This window comes from Hemitrygon akajei, chromosome 10 (assembly GCF_048418815.1).
Source record: "Hemitrygon akajei chromosome 10, sHemAka1.3, whole genome shotgun sequence".
Taxonomy (NCBI): Eukaryota; Metazoa; Chordata; class Chondrichthyes; order Myliobatiformes; family Dasyatidae; genus Hemitrygon; species Hemitrygon akajei.
The window spans coordinates 20,443,169-20,464,074 of record NC_133133.1 but is presented as its reverse complement, the minus strand read 5'-3'; the positions used below and the strand labels follow the sequence as shown (position 1 = coordinate 20,464,074).

At 42.1% G+C, this 20,906-nt stretch overlaps 1 protein-coding gene across 5 annotated transcripts in view; it reads left to right on the top strand.

Annotated features, from left to right (window-relative positions):
- The window catches only part of ar (androgen receptor), a 183,603-nt gene that overhangs the window by 135,470 nt on the left and 27,227 nt on the right, over window positions 1–20,906 (top strand). For 4 of the 5 annotated variants that reach the window (XM_073057889.1, XM_073057887.1, XM_073057884.1 and 1 more), the window contains one exon: window positions 4,373–4,517. The exons of the other annotated variant lie outside the window; for it this stretch is intronic. In XM_073057889.1, coding sequence (XP_072913990.1) covers window positions 4,373–4,517 — 145 coding nt within the window. The remainder of the gene's footprint in view (window positions 1–4,372; window positions 4,518–20,906) is intronic. 5 annotated transcript variants of the gene reach the window in all.

Here is a 20,906-nt window from a genome sequence, read left to right as displayed (position 1 = left end):
ATGGCCAGATAGAGCCAGGTGAGGAAGGGAATGAAACTGTGACAGTTGGGGGGGGGAGGGGGAGAGGAGAGGAATTGGAAGGAGAGTGATGGGAGCATGAGTATGAATGAACCAGTAGACACAGGTAATGATTAAGAGATGAAGTCCTTGCAAGAGGTTTGGGTGTGAGGAGTTGTAGTCAAGGTGGCAGTGGGAGTCAGTAGATTTATAGTAAATGTCAGTGAATAGTTTGTACTCTGAAATTGAGGCAGATCCAGAAAAGGGGGAGAGGTGTTTGGAATTGTAGAAATGAATTTGATGGCAGAGTGGAAGTTTGGAGTGAAGTTGATAAAAGTGATGAGCTACACAAGAGTGCAAGAGGCAGCACCAATGCAAATTCATTTAGGGTTGATGCCGGAGTAGGTATAAACTGGGACTGTAACATGTAGCCATTAAGAAGACAAAATTGGTGAGAGCCCTGTGAGTGCCAATGGCTATGGCTTTAATTTGTAGCAAGTGTGAGGAATTGAAAGAGAAGTTGAGACTAGTGGATGAGGGGAGTTGGTACTGTCCATCTTCCAGAAGGAAGCACAGGGCTTTGACCTTTTGAGCGGGTGGGGGGATGGGAGGGAAGAGTAGGAAGGAAAGACAAATATGTATAAAGAGTAGATGCCTATGTTGAAAATGAGACAGGATGCCTCTTGGTGGATGAGGGTGAGGAGTGAACGGTAACAGCAGCCAAAATGGTAACAGTGCCAGTATGGCAAGGCAGGGCAAAGTCTATAGACAAGCAATAGTGATAGACAACTTGATAACAGCATAGACTGCTGTTCAAGGATGGTGCATTTTCTCTCTGGCGCTAGGGTTAAGGATGTGTTAGAGTAGGAATAGGACATTGTGAAAGGGGAGAGCGACGGCCAGGTGGTGCGGTTCATAAAGGGGAGAGCGACGGCCAGGTGGTGCGGTTCATAAAGGGGAGAGCGACGGCCAGGTGGTGCGGTTCATAAAGGGGAGAGCGACGGCCAGGTGGTGCGGTTCATAAAGGGGAGAGCGACGGCCAGGTGGTGCGGTTCATAAAGGGGAGAGCGACGGCCAGGTGGTGCGGTTCATAAAGGGGAGAGCGACGGCCAGGTGGTGCGGTTCATAAAGGGGAGAGCGACGGCCAGGTGGTGCGGTTCATAAAGGGGAGAGCGACGGCCAGGTGGTGCGGTTCATAAAGGGGAGAGTGACCGCCAGCTGGTGCGGTTCATAAAGGGGAGAGCGACCGCCAGGTGGTGCGGTTCATATTGGTACTAATACCATAGGCAGGGTGAGAGACAAGGTCCTGAAAAGAGAATTTAGTGAGTTAAGTGGCTAGTTAAAAACCAGAACCATAAAACAGGAATTGTAGATGGTGAAGGTGATTGTGAAAGGATTCAGCAGTTTCTAGACCAGTTGCAAATGTGAGCAGAGAAATGACAGATGATGTTTAATCCAGATAAGTGAGGTCATCAAATACAAGAGAAATATAAATAGCTTTACCATCAGGAGTGCTAGCTTCTTGCTCTCTGAAAGTGGCAACAGAAGTAAATAGGAGGACAATGGCTACTTCCACTGGTTGGATGTTGAGTATGAACTAGAGAAGGTGTTTCAGTCTTAATCTTAAACAGCAGTTTTTTTTTACTTTCAAGCTCCTAATATCATTGGTCTAACTAGTTCACAGGTACAAACGTTTAGTTAGAATGCTAATTTGACTCCCAAGTTATACAGTCAGAGAGATGCAGCACAGAGATGAGCCCTTTGGCCTATCATGCCTGTGCTGACTGACAGCCACATTTACATTAGTCCTACATTAATCTCATTTTATTATCATTCTCTCCCAAATTCTACCATGCACTAACCTGGGGCAATTTATATTAGCTGTTTAACTTACCAACATGAACGCCTTAGGCATGTGGGAGAATACTCAAGTGCCCGGAGGAAACACAGGAATCTCCATGGAAGCCAGGATTCACTGTACCTGTTTCTATAAGAAGTTACGTTTTTCATAACAAAAAATCCTGAACCTTTTGCAGAAAAAAAATTTATGAATACTCAACAAAACATATGTAGAATGGGCCATAACATATTAAGGAAAGTCAGTTTATTGTCATGGAATGGACACAATGCCATGAGCAACCAAGAAATGGGAGCATATAGCTTGTGACACTAATTGAAACTGTCCCTTCAGAACTGAGTTGTTTGTCTGGGTTTGGTGTAACACAACTGTCAAAGTACTTTCTCAATCTAAAAGGACTCCTTGATTGCAAATATTATTTATCACTTAAGTTTAATTATGGTTACTTGGAAGTTAGCACCATTCTTCCGTTGTATATTGTTGGTAATGTCACTCTTGGCATTATTATTCTCTTGCACTGATTTGGCAGTGACACTATGGTCACACAAAATTCCTTTATACATGAAATCATAGACTTTGCTGGTTGTACTATAAAACTGAAAGGATTGAAAATTGTAAAGTTGTTTATGATTAATTAATCCGTCCATGTGAAATATTGGTTTCAGGCACCAGTTTGTGTTTTTTGATGTACAGGTGGTCCCCGCTTTTGGAATGTTCGCTTTACGGCAATTCGCTGTTACGAAAGACTTACAATGGTACCTGTTTTCGCTAACCAAAGAGGATTTTCGCTTTTACGAGAAAAAGATGCCCGCTTTATACGTCTGTTTACTCCGAGAAAGACTACAATGACCGTGAAGCCTTGTGCGGGCAGTTGTTTGCGCATACGTGTACGTGTGCACGTGCCGATTTTTTCTTCTCCAATTTTGGCTCGCTGCCTTCCGGAGTTTGATAAGTGAAACTATGCCGTACCTACAATATTTCTACTTTATATAGGGTGTAAATTTATCATATCATTCGTGCTTTTACTATATATTAGTGTTATTTTAGGTTTTATGTGTTATTTGCTTTGATTTAGTAGGTTTTTTTGGGTCTGGGAATGCTCAAAAATCTTTCCCATATAAATTAATGTAATTGCTTCTTCGCTTTATGACATTTCGGATTACAGACAGTTTCATAGGAACGCTCTACCTTCGGATTGCGTGGGAAACCTGTACTTGCTTTCAGCTTGCATCTATAGTTGGCATTTGGTATCATTTGCTGTATCTGCGTAGGATGACCTGTTCTGCTGCTGTTCTTGGACTTTTCATTAACTTTCAAATAAGGATGATATTAATGTACATACTTACAAATTGAAGTTTTTTCTTGTACTTATCTACAGAATCCTGTGGTCACAAAGCCCATGGAAATGCTTTAAACTGTTGTTGCTTATTATGGGTACTGCATTGTCCACCAGTTTCCTGAATGCCATCAAGGCTTCATTTGTTAACTCTTGAGGTTTAATGTAATTTGGTAATCCTATAAGTGTTCAGAATTATTTCCTCTCACTCTTCTTAGTCGTTAACTATTTGATGAAGTGTTGTCTCTACTGAATAATGTGTCTTTGATTTTTGATTGTACTTCAGTAGACAAGTTGTTGAAACTGTGGACAGTTCCATTGCAGGTCTGGAAGAAGTCCAGTGTATAAGGCCTGACTTTAGTGGGAATATGTACTTCATAGGAACATCAGATGTCTTCTAAAAGTCTTCAAGAGTTAATGCTTCCCTATTAAATCTCTCAATCATTAGGTGCAACTGTACTATTATCAAACTAGGTCACTCAATGTAAAGCATATAAATTTTGCCTGCCACTTGATATCCCCCACTGTGTTTCTGTATGTGGCAAAGTTATGTTCAGATAGTTGCATTTCAGTCAAGAGTTTATTCTGTTCATTGCAAGCTCTGCAGCAGCATCCATTCCGTGTGAGGTCAGATATATTGAGCAAGCTATTTGTTTTTTATGCAATGTAAAAATTCACTTGAGAATTTAGTAGCCCACTACACAAATTAAATACTTTAGCAGTTGCAAAAAATATTTAGGTTGCAGCAATATGGAAATCGCCCGGCAGAGCAGCAAGGGAGTATATTTTATCCATTTAAAATTATTGGGGACACAACATAGATTGCAGAAATGCTAAATAATTTGTGTTTTTCAGTGGTGAGCTCCCTTCAATCACTATGATATTTAAGTTGCTCAGAAAATGGCTTACAAGTTTACACAGTGTTATTAAGATTTACCTACTTACAGTGGAATGGGAGAAGGAAATAAATTCAACCTGAAAGAATGCAGGTACTATAATTTAACTCCCAAGAATTGGTAAAATTGCACACCATGATCAGCGCAAAAAGCATCATAACAGTTTATGCATTTGCACCATTAATAATTTGCCCTTAGTACTAAGAAGCTCTGTTCTTTGCCAAGCTGTGTACTGATCATTGCATACTGTAACATTATTTCAGCACAAGTGCTCCTTGTCTGCAGGTTTTCGCAATTTACATGTGGATGACCAAATGAGTCTCATACAGTATTCGTGGATGGCAGTTATGGTCTTCGCAATGGGATGGAGGTCCTATAGAATTGTGAATGCCAGAATGCTCTACTTTGCACCAGACTTGGTATTTAATGAGTAAGTGAACATATTTCTGGTAGGGTTGCCCAACTCAGGTTAAAATTAAATTATTTATAAGTAATTCATGTTAATTTTTCAGTCAAATCCTAAAAAAATGTTGGTGGTAGAAGTCTTCCTCTTTCTGAATAAGAAACATGATTCACATCTGCTTAATTCCAAACTTACTATGTATGATTTGATCATCTAGAATTTTAAGTTTGTTGCAACTTCCATGGGTGCCGGAATCTTGTTTCCTGTTGATGACTTCGGAAAACTGTGTATTTCTTTTGCATCAGTTCCAGTTCGATAAGATAAAACAAGTAGCTAATGGTGGGCTTTACCGACAGGCTTATATAACAACTCAATCTCTATTTTTATTTAATTAAGTTAAATTGAATGCTTTTTAAAAGGATGAAAATTAGCACTATTGCTAATTATTTGTTTGATAAGAGTATTGTTGTATCCTTAATTTTAATAACTTTAATGAGTTCTTCATACAGTTTGAGGGGAAGACCAAAAAAACTAATTTATCGACAAGTATCTGAATACCGTAGATTAGAATTTTAACTAGTTGTGTTTAAAAACAAAGTTTTAAATGTCTGCAATATTTGCAGGTATGATTTGATTTAATCTGAGAAATTCTGTGGACTTACTACTTTTTTTAAATTGCTGATCTATTTTGTTCATGATAATCTTTGCTATTAAAATGTTAAACTGATTAAAATTAAGTATTTGTTGTTTAACATGCGCCAATTACAGGGAGGGTGGCTTTCTTTGAAATTCTTAAGCAATGCCTTTTGCAGTAAGCCCATTAAGTGCGGCAGCTAATTTTCCTCTACTTCACTACACAGCATTTCAGAAGTTTCTTCAGGTTATGAAAAGTTCTATGTGGTAGGCTGTTCTTAATCTATTACAATTCTTTTTTAACAGAGATATGGATACATTGTGCAAGTGTAAAATTTTCTTTCCATGTCTTAATTGTTTCACTTTGATAGTACATTGAAATGTCCCTCAAAGGAACAGGAACTTCAGTAATCTTTAGGAAAATAAATAGATAAGTTTATCAGTTTACATGAAAATAAAATCTATTATATAAATTTAAATCATGACAGTCTGCAGGAATGACATTATACTCAAAAGTCCACTGTGAAAATTCCTCAGGTTTATTTGATGAGCATGTACATCAAAATTGTGCTCCAAAATTAATATTTCTCTTACAATTTAACATGAACTTCTTAGCTTCTCTTGGTATAGTATTCAAGGTGACTTGTGTGCTTAGTATTTAGTAACTTTTATTTATAGCGTAAACTAATGTGCAGTTGTTACTTTCTAAATCAAAATAGTTTAATAGAAATTTTAGAAGGAATGAAGGGACAGTTCATCATCACATTTTCAACTGCGAGCAGTGCTTATTAAAAAAAATCCTGAAAAATTGCAAGTGCACAACACATGCTTTGCTATTCTCTTTTAAAACAATTTTTAAAAATCGCAGAATTGCCCACAGTTGAAATCTTTAAAATTTTTGGTCCGTTCTTAAATAATTTATGTTTTTAAAAAAACACCTTGGGTCTCCATTCCAACACGTACAAACAAGCTGGAGGAAATCAGCAGGTTGGGCAACATCCGTGGAAACGAGCAGTCAATGTCTCGGCCCAAAACATTGACTGCTCGTTTCCACGGATGCTGCCCGACCTGCTGAGTTCCTCCAGCTTGTTTGTACGTGTGGCTTTGACCCCAGCATCTGCAGTGTACTTTGTAGGTCTCCATCCTGCTGGCCACCTCAATGATAATAGCAAAGTGGACTTTCTTGCTTCGTTATAAAGAACAGGCTGCAGAATCATATCTTCTTGACCTCTGGGGGTGGGGAGCATTACTCACTAAAATTCTGCGTACACCTTAAAAGGTGGTCCTGTCTTAATTTGCTATGAGAAATGATGCATTTCAACAGCCTCAAAAATATCAATGTTTTATCCCATATACTATATTACTATTTGGAACCTAATCTTCTGATTGCTCTTTTCGGCACCTCGGGAGGAGGTTGATACGCATTTGAGTCCGACTAAACATCGTAAACTGTCTATTACCTCTCTTTTGGCCAGATGCACAGTCCTCCTTAGGTGGAGAGATGCTGCCCCACCCACTGATGCTCAATGGCTCAAAGACATTATGTCCTGCTTAGACCTTGAAAAGATTCATTATTCACTTCTTAACTCGGACATAAAGTTCCAAAGGGTGTGGGGACCTTTCCTTGAATATTTTTTTAATTCCCGTTTAGGTTAAAGGCCCATCCTTTTTTTTCTTCTGCAAATAAATCCCTTACTTCCAGCTTCTTTCAGTTAAGATTTATGGTTTTTGATGTGTAAACATATTATAGTCCAGATAGTAGGCAATATACCTTCTTTTTATAAATACAGCTGTATGGAGATAAGTTTTGATTAACTTTTCTGTATATTGTAAGGTTGGCTTGGAGTTGGGTAATGGAAGGGTGGTAACTAACTATATATGATTCTACTATGGGTGCTTTTTTTTTTAAACTGTTATGAACTGTACATCGATACCTTTGTTTTGCACTGTACAAACTTTATTGGGTTTTTTCCATTGTAAAATCTAATAAAAAAAATATATCAATGTGATATTAGGAAAACAGATTTGGCATCACTAATCTAACAGCATAGCACAAATGAATGATTTGTTGTAGCTGAAAGATTGTTTTTTGTTTTAGTTATTGCATTTCTCCATACAAAAGGGTCAGCTCTTCAGTCTTAACCAAAACCTGTGAAGATACAGCACAGAAATGGGCCTTTTGGCCCAACTCTTCCATGTTGACCAAGTTGCTTATCTATATTTGTACTATTTCCCTCTAATATTTCCTAAAATATTTGTGTCTAGATGTCTTTAAAACATTCTAATTGTACCTGCTCCTAGTTCTTCCTCTGGCAGCTTGTTTCGTATGTCTAGCACCCTCCACAAGGGGGGAGATTTGACCTTTCAAATCTTTCCCTTCTCACTGCTCTCTAGTTTTAAGCTCCCTACCCAGGGGTGGGGGCAGGGGGAGGTTTCCTATTGATTGCATAAACCTCTCTGCACACTGAGACTGAGAACATTTTCCAGGATTCTTCCTCCTCCAATCCTACTTATTTCTCAGTTCCCTACTTATTCGCTACTTATTTCTGAGTTCTGCCTATATAGCTTCAGAGGATGATGTCCCAAGAATATCTTCTTTAGGTTTATCTTCATGATCTCCCAATCAAAAAACAATTCCCCCCCCCCTTACCTCTATCTCAATTATGCCTGTAAAATTTCGCCCTGAAACATTGAACTATCAGTACTGCTCCTCCTTCAACCATATTTCTTTTTATAGCTATGATATCCATTTTCTAAGCTCACACATCTTAGCTGTCAGGCTTCTTGGATTAAAATAGATGCGGTTTAGTCATCGGACCTTACGTGTTCTCTGTCCTGCATATTGAATTTGTTCACTTCAACCTTTATATTTGCCTCAACTTGTCCATCAGATACACTACTACTTTAGGTCTCATTCCCCTGCCCTAGTTTAAACCCTTCAGAATAGTAAATCTCCTCATTAGTATTCTTGTCCTCCTCCTGTTCAGGTGCAACCCATCCTTTTTGTACAGGTCAACTGAACCTTTGCTTCCTACGCCAACACCTCAGACATGGATTCAGAGCACTGTCCTGTTTTTACCCTGCCTAACAAGTGACACCATGAGTAACTTGGAGATCACAGCCTTTGAGGTCCTACTTTTAAGACTTCTGCCTGTATTCACACTGCAGTAACTCAACCCTTTTTCTACCTGTGTCTTTTAGGACACAGTGAAAGCCCAGAAGCAAGTGCACTTTTATGGTGTTAGACAATTCCTTAGTGGATAGAAAACAGCAAGTAGAGATTGATAAAATGAGGATCATTGTGTTGGAGACCAAGCCAATATGTGATACTTCTGCAAAGGACATCTGTGAGTCTGATCATCGTGAACTGCTAAGATTTAGCCTCAAAATAATCAACTGAAACAGTCATTTATATAGAATCTGCAGTTTTACAGTATCCCAAAAGATTTATCTTCAAGTAAGCATTTTCAATCGAAAGTATTGAAGCATCACAGATGGTCATGAAGAACTACCTGGAGGAAAATTGGTAAAGGTTTATGGAGAGAAGTTCAAAAGTTAGCCATAGCAATTAAAAGACACTGCTACCCTTCGTTGAGCAGTTACATTTAAGGACAAACAAAAATGCATAGAGAATTGTTGGGAAATGTCACTAAACTTAAGGAAAACTCAGAAATTGGGACAAAGACAACACCAGATAAGGGCAGTAGACTCCCTTCCTTGTTGATTGCTTTGCAAATATTTTGCACATTAATTTTGGCTAGATCCATTTTTATACCTCATTTACTTACTGCAGTGGCATTAACTGTTTAACTTCCAACTCATGTCATGAAATTAATGTTTTTATTTTCTCCTTTTAATGCAGTTAAACAATTATTATCTTGTAGACACAACCGATTTATCAGTAATTTCTTAATACTATTTCCATGTCCATTTTTCCATTAGGAAATGAGTAGAATATGAGGGTTAAAAAGACTATCAATTGCTAAAGGAAGCCTAAATACTATCAAGAAGCTATCAGATAAATAGTTTCGAAATAGCACCAATGCACAAGCTTTATACTATTGTGTCCTTTTCATGAAGCAGAAAGGTTTAAAATAGCAACAGTAAACAAAGCTAAATATTATTGTATCCTTTTCATGACCTGCAGGATTATTGTGCTAAAAAAAAACCCTGGGTAACATTTTGAGGTTGTGTGAAGAAAACCAAGTCACTTTGAAATGATTTTAAAAAGCACAGAACATCTTCACTTTCCTACATTTTCAACTGTGTTCTTACTCTTCTTCGGCTGTCCATCTATTTTCAATGATGACTGAGGCCAGGGCAAGGTTGTATGGAAGACCTGCAGTTGCCCATGCTGCAAGTCTCCCCTCTTCACGCCACCAATGTTGTCCAAGGGAAGGGCATTAGGACCCATACAACTTGGCACTAGTGTCGTTGCAGGCAATGTGTGTGGTTAAGTGCCTTGCTCAAGGACACAACACGCTTCCTCAGCTAAGGCTCAAACTAGCGACCTTCAGATCACTAGACCAACGCCTTATCCACTTGGCCATGTGCCACACACTCATCTGTGTTACACCTATACACAAGTGTACTTTTGCTATTTAGGGGTAAAGGTAGGTAGAGTAAGATGGGGGTGGGGAGAGAATAGGAATGCCTCTGTCTCTACCCTTCTTTTCCTTGCTACCAGTCAATTATCCCCTTTTTTGATTCTACCCATTATCTGCTAGGCCCCAGCTCATCTTTCCCTGTCACCCTGCACACTCAGTAATGATGCAGGATCTGGATCTGAAAGATCAACCATCCCTCCAATTCCACACATCTTGTTTGACGAAACTAATTGCTCCAGCAGTTTCTTCATTATGAAGTGGGTTGAATATTTTGTGAGTGATTTGATGAAGTGTTTCACATCTATTAGACTTGCCGTTTATTTCTTGTACTGAGAATAAAATATATTTAAAAAGAACAATGCTGGAAAAATCTAATTATGTTGGTACACGGTGATTAAGTACTTTGAACAAATTGTGCTCACTGTGTAGGTGTGTTTTAAGAATCTTGAGATATTCAATGTTATTATATTCAGAAAAAATTCTCAAATATTCAAAGATTAAATGCAGTTACTTAAACACACATTTGCATATGAAAGACATGCTAATTGAAATTTGGAAAAGTAAAGAAAACTCAGAATTTAAAAACAAATCCAAAATAAGAAATTAGTTTTAAATAGGAGTAGGATAAACTATTGAGCTGTATTTCAAAATATCCTTGGATATTTTTCTATTTTTTCCACACCTTTTGATGGCAATATTTCCCTGTAATTATAAAAGGCAAATGTTTCCTACTACACAGCAACTTTTTCTAAGCAACCGCTGTAGAATGAATTAACAGTACAAATTCGAAGCAGATGAGAAATTCTAAAAAAAAGATTGTTTGCAAAGCAACAATTGCCATGTATAGCAAGTGTATTTTTAATCTTGTGAAAACATCCCAAAGTGCATCAGCAGAGCTTAATCCAAAAAAAAATTAGATGCTGGCTAAGAAATTAGACAAAGGAAGTGGTTTTAAAATGCATATTAAAAGTAGGGTGAAGCAGCAAAGTTATTAGTGCGGGAATTCTAGAGCATTTGACCTTCTCATCTGAATACATAATTGCAGAGACAGATTGTTTAAAACTACTCCAGATCCCAACATGCGCATTCCATTAAATTAAGAGTTGATTAAGGGGCCAGAATTGGGTAAACACATTTTAAAAGGTTAAATCTGGAAGAAAATTTTAGAAATGGAGAAAGGGCAAGGCAATAAAAAGTTTCAGAAATAGGTTGATTTTTTTTTCATGAAAGAGTTACTACCTAACAGCAGCACTTACCAGATCCAATTGCCTCCCAAAATGAGTGGCATGCCAACTCAGGACAGGTAAAAATTCAAGGGACAAATGAAAATGGACTAATATATAGTCCATATATGATACTAATCTTACTAGTAGCATTTGTATGCTGTGAATAAATTAAATATTTTGATATAAGGTTTTGCTTAATTGGGAGCTTCAGCGTGTACAGGGTTGATTGAAACAGAACTCATTGAAGTGAAGATATGACAACAGTTTTGGATTACTTAACTTTGCTAAGTACTAAACAAAGAAAATTGCTCAGCTGAATGTTGAAATAGTCAAGTAATGAGCTGGCAAAGGTGTAGGTGAGTGTTTGAATCGCATATGTTTTGATACTATAGAGGTGTAAAATGATTATTTTAGTGTTGAAATATGTTGCTTGAAATTCGATTTGAGTTTAGATGTTACACCCAGGCTTGCAGATGATGTAATTCAATTTCAGACAGAAGGCAAAGAAAAGAGATTGACAACATAGAATTGGAATAGGGCCTATTTTCAATGAGCTATGCACAGATCTATTCTGGGTAAAGTGGAATCAAAGATTTGCAGGCAAAACTATAGATCATATATGTCAAACTCAAGGCCCGTGGGCCAAATCCGGCCCGCGGTGGAATTATCTTAGGTCCGCGAGATAATATCTAATTACTATTAAAGCTGGCCCCAGTAATCGAAGCGCCTATGGCGTATGATATGGCTAATGCTGAGTTTATTCAGGTATCAGGTTTTCAGGGTTTTTAGTGTTTATTCGGCAGTCTTGCTCGGCAGTCTTCTTCATAAGAAACGGAATTTGTAAAGTGAAACACTTTGTAGTTATAGCAGAGACTGAGACACATGAGAGCAGGCTGAAAAAACGGAGGCAACGAAAGCTGCGTTCGCACGCGTCCGACTGATCCGGCCCGCATGAAGCTGCATTTTGCTCAATCCGGCCCGTGACCTAAAATGAGTTTGATACCCCTGCTATAGATGAACATTTAATAGTGAAGATTTCAGTTGCAGTCTAGGTACACAAGGAAAAGGGGAAGGAAAAATAAAGCAGAGATTCCTAATGACTAAAGTGCTAGAGAGCAAATTAGACCAATAGGAAAGTTGTTTGGGAGGTGCCAGTTTGTTAATATGTGAGAACCAGTTCTGAGGAGAAGTATAAAAAGAAATGTGAATCAGAGAGGATGACAAAACATTGGCAGCAAACATCAGAGGAGATCCAAAAATCTGATCATGAGGCCAAAAATGAAATCTACATGTAGAGGCGAAGTGCGTGTCTGAGGTATTAAATTAATACTTTATACCAGTCATAGGAAGAGATGTCAGTATTTCAGAAAAAGAAGGTACAGCAGAGATTCTGCATAGGGTTAAAAAAAAAGAGATACTCTAAAGGTTAGCTGCACTTGGTAAACACATCACCTGGTTCACATGAAATAGGTTACCAAGAAAAGTAAAGGATGAAGTTAGAGAGGCTTTAATCATAAACTTCGGAAAGCTACAGAAACGAATTTGATAGTTGAGGTCAAGAAAGTTGAAAGCATGACACAGCCAGCCAGCATTTGTGCTTAACTTGATTTGAGATTTTCTTTAAATTGAATAGATGTTTGAAGAGGGAATTTCAGTTGATAAATTAGCAAATATTAGTCTTGTCATCAAGACTGAAGCCCATAGAAAGGCCAGTAGCAGTATGGGCAGATGGTTGGCACAGCAAAACAATACAGACTAGGACTGCCAGATTGTTTTGTTTTTGGATTGAAGAAAGTTGTAATTCTGAAGGTCCCCAAGCATCACTATTAGCATTTGTGGCAAGTTCAAATTATTAATACATATACATTGCATGATTTAATTTTTTGAGGCTGTGACTGAGCACATTGATGAAGGTATTGCAGTGGACGTAGTGTGTATGGATTTCAGCAAGGCGTTTGACAAGGTACCTCATGCAAAGCTTATTGAGAAAGTAAGAAGGCATTGGATCCAAGGGGACATTGCTTTGTGGATCCAGAAGTGGCTTGTCCACAGAAGGCAAAGAGTGGTTGTAGACAGGTCATATACTGCATGGAGGTCGGTGACCAGTGGTGTGCCTCAGGGATCTGTTCTGGGACCCTTGCTCTTCGTGATTTTTATAAATGACCTGGATGAGGAAGTGGAGGGATGGGTTAGTAAATTTGCTGATGACAGAAAGGTTGGAGGTGTTGTGGATAGTGTGGAGGGCTGTCAAGGTTACAGCGGGACATTGATAGGATGCATAATTGGGCTGAGATGTGGCAGATGGAGTTCAACCCAGATAAGTGTGAGGTGGTACATTTCGGTGGGTCAAATATGATGTCAGAATATAGTATTAATGGTAAGATTCTTGGCAGTGTGGAGGATTAGAAGGACCTTGGGGTCAGAGACCATAGGACACTCAAGGCTGCTGCACAGGTTGACTCTGTGGTTAAGAAAACATATGGTGCATTGGTCTTCATCAATTGTGGGATTGAGTTTAGGAGCCGAGAGGTAATGTTGCAGCTGTATCAGACCCCACTTGGAGTACTGTGCTCTGTTCTGGTCACTTCACTATAGGAAAGATGTGGAAACCATAGAAAGGGCGTAGAGCAGATTTACAAGGATGTTGCCTGGATTGGGGAGCATGCCTTATGAGAATAGATTGCATGAACTCGGCCTGTTCTCCTTGTAGCGGTGGAGGATGAGAGATGAACTGATAGTGGTGTATAAGATGATGAGAGGCATTGATTATGTGATAATCATAGGCTTTTTCCCAGGGCTGGAGTGGCTAGCACAAGAGGGCACAGTTTTAAGGTGCTTGGAAGTAGGTACAGAGGAGATGTCAGGGGTAAGTTTTTGTAACACAGAGAGTGGTGAGAGCATGGAATGGGCTGCCGGTGATGGTGGTGGAGGCAGATACGATAGGGTCTTTTAAGAGACTCCTGGACAGGTACATGGAGCTCAGAAAAATAGAGGGCTATGGGTAATGCTAGATAAGGTAAGGACATGTTCGGCATAGCTTTGTGGGCCAAAGGGCCTGTATTGTGCTGTAGGTTTTCTATGTTTCTCTACAGTTTACAAATGCACAATGACAGACTGATAAAAATGGTGACTAGAATGCAGGTGAAATTTTATGTTAAGAAATGGGAAGTATCTTTTGTTAGGAATAATAAGATTACATCTTAAGGTAAGGAAGGCAGGCTCTGTCGTGGGCAAAGTACTGGAGAGTTTAACATCGGTAGCTGAGCGAAGGGCGCTGAGTAGGCTATGGTCAATTATGGATAACTCTGAACATCCTCTACATAGCACCATCCAGAGTGCTAGAGAAGCAGTTTCAGCAACAGGTTACTATCGATGCAATGCTCCTCAGACAGGATGAAGAGGTCAATACTCCCCAATGCCATTAGGCTTTACAATTCAACCGCCAGGACTTAAGAACTTTTTAAAGCTATTATTAATGCTTTTTGAGATGGTGATTTAGATGCATATCATATTTTTTTTTACTGAGTTAAGTATTGTATGTAATTAGTTTTGCTACAACAAGTGTATGGGACATTGGAAAAAAGTTGAATTTCCCCATGGGGATGAATAAAGTATCTATCTATCTATCTATCTATCATGTGCCAGGAGGCACTATTCTAATAGAGTTAACAGGAAAAGAGTTCTGGTGATTATATACTGTATGTGCATACAGGCAGTCCCCGGGTTACATATGAGTTCCGTTCCTGAGTCCGTATTTAAGTCGGATTTGTACCTAAGTCGGAACAAGTACATCCGGTATTATTTAGCGTCAGTTAGTCAAACGTTTGTCTTAGTATATAGTGTATATTTTACCTTTCTATGCATATAAAACACTTAAGAAATGTATGTATTCCAATAATTAAACCACTGCGTTGCTTAGTAATAATTGTAGCTTTCATCGGGGCAGGGCTTTTCACATGCTCCGTTATTCTCACTTTATCCATTATCCTTTAAAATTGTTCCGATCGTTGACCAACTGTAGCCTAGTGCTTTTCTAATGACTGATGGTGTTTCACCTCTTTCCAAACGCTTTATTATTTCCACTTTATTTTCAATCGCGATCACTTCCCGTCAATGGAACGGAAACACTGCGGGCGTCGGGTTCCGACCTCTGCCGGCTCCCGAGGTCCGCTGGGTCTTAAGGACCACCGCACACCGTCAACGGAACAGAAACACTGCGGGCATCGGGTCCCGACCTCCGCCGGCTCCCGAGGTCCGCAGGCTCTTAAGGACCACCGCACACCGTCAACGGAACAGAAACACTGTGGGCGTCAGGTCCCGACCTCTGCCGGCTCCCGAGGTCCGCTGGGTCCTAACGACCCAGACTGAATGGGACAAGTGGGGGCTGTGCTGGGTTTGGGTATTTGATCATCCACAATATTCCGCGTGGGAATTTAAACTGGGGGTGGCTGGGTTTTTTTTTACGAGGTCGAGTTGTGAGCTCGATATCAACCAGGCACAGATGGTACGGGAGTCACTGGATCGACATCAACCCGGCACGGGAGCAGTCTGTCACTGGATCAAAGTCAGAAACCCCCGTTCTCCAGCCTGGCGCCGATCTCACTGCGCCACCAGCCAACTGGAACGAGGGGGCGGGGTAGGTTCAGGGTGAATCTTACTAAGAAAATTTTAAGCCAAGTACAAAGTTAAACACTCAACACAGTGTCAATGGCAACAACATAAAATGGCGGACGGCATCGCGATCCGACTTAAAATGGCGGATGGCATTCTCCTTCCTCGGTTCGTAAGTACGAGTTGTCCGTAAGTCGGGCATTCGTAACTTGGGGACTATCTGTATTTAATTGGAAGTGGGAGAACACGTCTAGAATGTTTCTTTAAGAAACTGAGATCCTTGCCTTTGTAAATGGAGGCATAGATTGTAATGGAAAGGGACACAGAAGAGACACTGCATTTACTGGATATCTGTAGCAACAACTCCCACCCGCGCCCAAGGAACAGCAGGGTAAGGCATTATCTATGGAGGAAATTAACAGTTGATGTTTTAGGCCACAACCTTCACTGGAACTGGAAAGAAAGAAGGCAAAATTAGTCCTTTTATTTGTTATTTGTTAACCCTTTAGTCAAATTAAGATTCATAAATATAATCTTTTAATCATATGCAGTCTACTGTCTGTTATTTTGTGGCACTAATCTGTAAAACAGGGTAGCAAGTTACACAGCATCCACTCAAACAAGGGTTTGGAGTCGGAGAGCGCCAGAGGTAATTTTCCCTAGACTTACTGTGGTAAACTATGTATACCTGTCTGGACATGCCCCTCTGCTGACTGCTCCTGTGGCTCCTCCCACAGACTGCTATATAAAGGCGATTGGGGCACTGCTCCTCCCTCAGTCTTCAACATGGTCACGCTCCCTTTTCGCTGTTAATAAAATCCTATCGTTCACTTCCAGTCTCCTAGAGTTATTGATGGTGCATCAATTTTATTAACAGCGATTTTAAAACATGGAATGCATTTTACAACCCGACAAATTGGATATCGACCTTCAATCCCAGGAAGCCGGCAGCGCTTTCGAACTCTGGCTAGCATGCTTCAAATTGTACCTGGAGGAGATTTAAGTAACCGAGCCTGCCACGATGTGCAGAGTTCTCCTCTCCAGGATCAGTCCACGGGTCTACTCGATGAACAGGGACCAGCCAAGCTACCAGGGCGCTATGGATGCCCTCAAAAGACAATACCTGCGGCTGGTGAACACCGTCTACGCCAAGACATTGCTTAGCGACACGGCAACAGTGGGCAGGAGAGTCGAGCACTGAGTTTGTCTGGGCCCTACAGACACTAGTGTGGGCCTGCGATTGCGGGGGGCTGACGGCCAAACAGCATGCAGAGCTCCTAGTAAGAGACGCCTTCGTCACGGGGATTAGGTCAGTGTACGTGCTCCAGCGGCTACTGGAACACACCGATCTTACCTTGTGTTCGGTGATTGAGCTGGCCGACATGCTGCAGGCCGCTCTGCACAACTCTGACGCTCTCCAGGCGCGCGGTCTCCCGCTGCCCTTGTGGATGCCACAGACCCTGCAAATCGGTGAATCGACCATGGCTGCTGCCACTCGCGAGTCGGCGAAGTGTTACTTCTGTGGACTTGAGAAGCACCCCCGAAAACGCTGCCTGGCCCGAGAAGCTACCTGCTCCAGCTGTGGAAAGAAGGGCCACTTCGCCAGGGCCTGTAAGTCCAAACCGCGAGCGGGGTCAAGCAGCACCACGTGCAAGGTATGGGGATCACCATCTTGCCTGCCCGCCGCGTGTGAGGCATGGGGGCAGCCATCTTGGTCGGCGCCACCTCGCACTGCCTCCGACCCACGGGTGCTTACCGGGCACCCCACCGCGCCAGACCAGGATGGCAATTCAACTCTGGCCTCCGTGACCCTCGAACAAAGCGCTCCACACCAGCTCGCAAGGTCAATGATGGACATCCTGGTGGAGGGGCACAGGACTAACTGCCTGTTTGACATGGGCAGCACAGAGAGTTTTATTTGCCAGGACACGGTGCAACGCTGCGGACTCGTGACACAGCCAGTAAGCCAGAGGGTCGCCATGGCTTCTGGGTCGCATACAGCAGGCATCCGGGGTGGTTGTATAGCGACACTAGTGGTGCAGGGCACAGAATATCGGGACTTTACATTACTGGTCATGCCTCAACTGTGTGCCCCTATGCTATTGGGGCTCGACTTCCAGAGCCACCTGAAAAGTATGACACCGGAGTATGATGGGCCCCTCCCACCAATCACTGTCTGAAATCCCCAGTTCTGTAGGACTTCATCACATACCCCGCTACTGACCACACACTGACCCACACATCCTACCCAACACCATGCCAGCAGCTGCACTACGGACACCACTTGCGGCCTCTTCACCCTCAAGATCCCTCCCCCACCGGTGTTCGCCAACCTGACCCCCGACTGTAAACCTGTGGCAACTAAAAGCAGGAGGTACAGCGCGGGGTACAGGGCCTGTATTAAGTTGGAGGTGCAGCGGCTGCTCAGGGAGGGGATCATTGAGCCAAGCACAAGTCCTTGGAGGGCCCAGGTGGTTGTTGTTTGGAACGGGCAGAAAAATGGGATGTTTGTGGACTATAGCCAGACCAGCAATGGGTTCGCGCAGCTTGACACGTACCCCCTACCCCGCATCGCGGATATGGTCAATCAGATAGCTCAGTACAAGGTGTACTCGACCATAGACCTAAAATCTGCTTACCATCAGCTCCCCATCCGCCCGGAGGACCGCCCCTACACCGCCTTCGAGGCGGGCAGCAGGGTTTATCACTTCCTGTGCGTCCCCTTCGGTGTCACGAATGGTGTCTCTGTCTTCCAGATGGTGGACCAGTGCCAACTGAAGGCCAGGTTCCCATATCTGGATAACATCACCATCTGTGGTCACGACTGGCAGGATCACAAAACCAACCTCCAACAATTTTTCCAAGCGGCCAAAGCTTTTAACCTTACCTATAACAGGGACAAGTGTGTGTTCGGAACCACCCGATTTGCTATCCTTGGGTATGTTGTGGAGAATGGAGTCATTGGCCCTGACCCTGACCGTATGCGCCCCCTGTTGGAACTCCCTCTTCCCATCACCCTCAGAGCCCCCAAACGGTGCCTGGGCTTCTTTTCCTATTACGCCCAATGGGTCCCTCACTACGCAGACAAGGCCTGCCCCCGGTCAAGTCCACCACATTTCCCCTCTCAGCCGAGGCCCACTCAGCCTTCAGCCGCATTAAAGGAGACATTGCCAAAGCAGCAATGCATGCGGTGGACGAGACCATTCCCTTCCAAGTAGAGAGTGACGCCTCTGACTTTGCGCTGGCTGCTACCTTCAATCAGGCAGGAAGGCCGGTAGCATTCTTCTCTCGTACCCTTCAAGGCCCTGAAATTCGGCACTCTGCGGTGGAGAAAGAAGCCCAGGCCATAGTGCCTCCAGTGCCTAACAACTTCCACTATCTCGCCGACAAAAAGTTCACCTTGCTGACCGACCAGCACTCAGTTGCATTCATGTTTAGCAACCAACAGCAGGGCAAAATCAAAAATGATAAAACTTTGAGGTGGAGAATAGAACTCTCCACCTACAACTATGACATCCTGTACCGGCCTGGAAGGCTCAATGAGCCCCCTGATGCACTATCCCAGGGAACATGTGCCAGCACACAGCTCGACCGGCTATACGCCCTCCATGCAGATCTTTGCCACCCGGGGGTCACCCAGCTTTACCATTTCGTGAAAGCCCGGAACCTGCCTTACTCCCTTGAGGAAATCAGGACGATGACCAGGGACTGCCAAGTCTGTGCTGAGTGCAAACCACACTTCTACCGTCCTGAAAAGGCACAACTTATAAAGGCCCCCCGCCCCTTTGAGCAACTGAATGTCGACTTTAAGGGCCCCCTTCCCTCCACCGACCGCAGTGTGTACCTTCTTAACATAATCGACGAGTACTCGTGGTTCACCTTTGCCATCCCCTGCCCCGATACCACTGCCACATCCGAAATAAAGGCCCTGCGCCAGCTCTTCAGTCTGTTCAGATATCCCTGCTATATCCACAGTGACAGAGGGTCCTCGTTTATGAGTGACGAGCTGCGCCAATACCTGCTGGCTAGGGGTATTGCTACTAGTAGGACCACGAGCTATAATCCCCGGGGGAATGGACAGGTGGAGAGGGAGAATGCCACAGTGTGGAAGGCCACATTCTTAGCCCTTAGGTCAAAGGTACTGCCGGTCTCTCGCTGATAGGAGGTCCTCCCCGAGTAACTGCACTCTAACTGCTCCCTGTTATGCACTCTTTTCTTTTCCCAGGAAGTCAGCCACCAGGACCACCCTACCGGCTTGGCTGATGTCCCCAGGGCCATTGCTGCTCCGGAAACATGAGAGGAGCAATATATACTCCCCGATGGTCGAGAGGGTCAATATATACCCACCAATGTATATACCCACGAGACACCGTGCACACCAAGCCCTACACAGACTCCTCACGACACTCCCATACCGGGCACCACGCACATGCATGAGGAGTTACTCATGCCTAACGGGCTGGCACCTCAAGTCGGGCCGGAGCCAATCACCCTCAATACCAGCAGAGATACCTTCTCTGCTAGACTGAAGCATCCAGTACACATTCCTGCAGTAACTTGTTTTAAAGTGTTTCTATGAATGTGATCACCAAAAAGGCTCAACCATTTTTCCACTGTGGTGCACCTCCATATCTTTGCCTTGTCAGAGTCCCTGTCTTGCCAAAATCATATGGTCTGTTTGTCTCTTGTTCTTTGTCATTCATTGGCATCATCTTTAAGTGCCCAACACATTTAATGTTCTAGTAATCCCACAACTAGCTCTGATTTGGCGTTGATTTCCTTATGCACAAGATAGAATTTAATCTATTTAAACATTAGAAAAATGAAGGACATAATTTCAACTTTTGCCAAAAAATGCACACATTATTCACACACATCTCAGATACACCCAGATTATAAAACAGATTTATTTGCTATAGATTTATTCTTCAAGTATAAATAATTTTATTCTCCTAACATTGCTTATCTTCTCTGCAGTTCATCAATTGCACAAAAAGATTATTCCTATTTGTCATGGATTTAGATCCATAAATGCTGTGATCCTTGATGTACAGTTACTACATGTTACTATTACTGATGCACATAATCAATTTCCAAGTATCAAGACAGAAACTTAATAAGATGTTCCAATACTGAACTGTATATTAAGAACTCAGAACTCTCATCCGGCCAAAACAGAAATCAAAGGTCACTGAAAAATTGGTGCGTTCTTGTGAAATATCAGAGGCATTTAGTAGTGTCATCAAAGCAGTAGATAAGCAAATAAATGCACTGTTGTAATTAGATTTCAGTGACATATCTTTTGACCCACCATTATTAAGCTAGCTTATTTGGTCAAT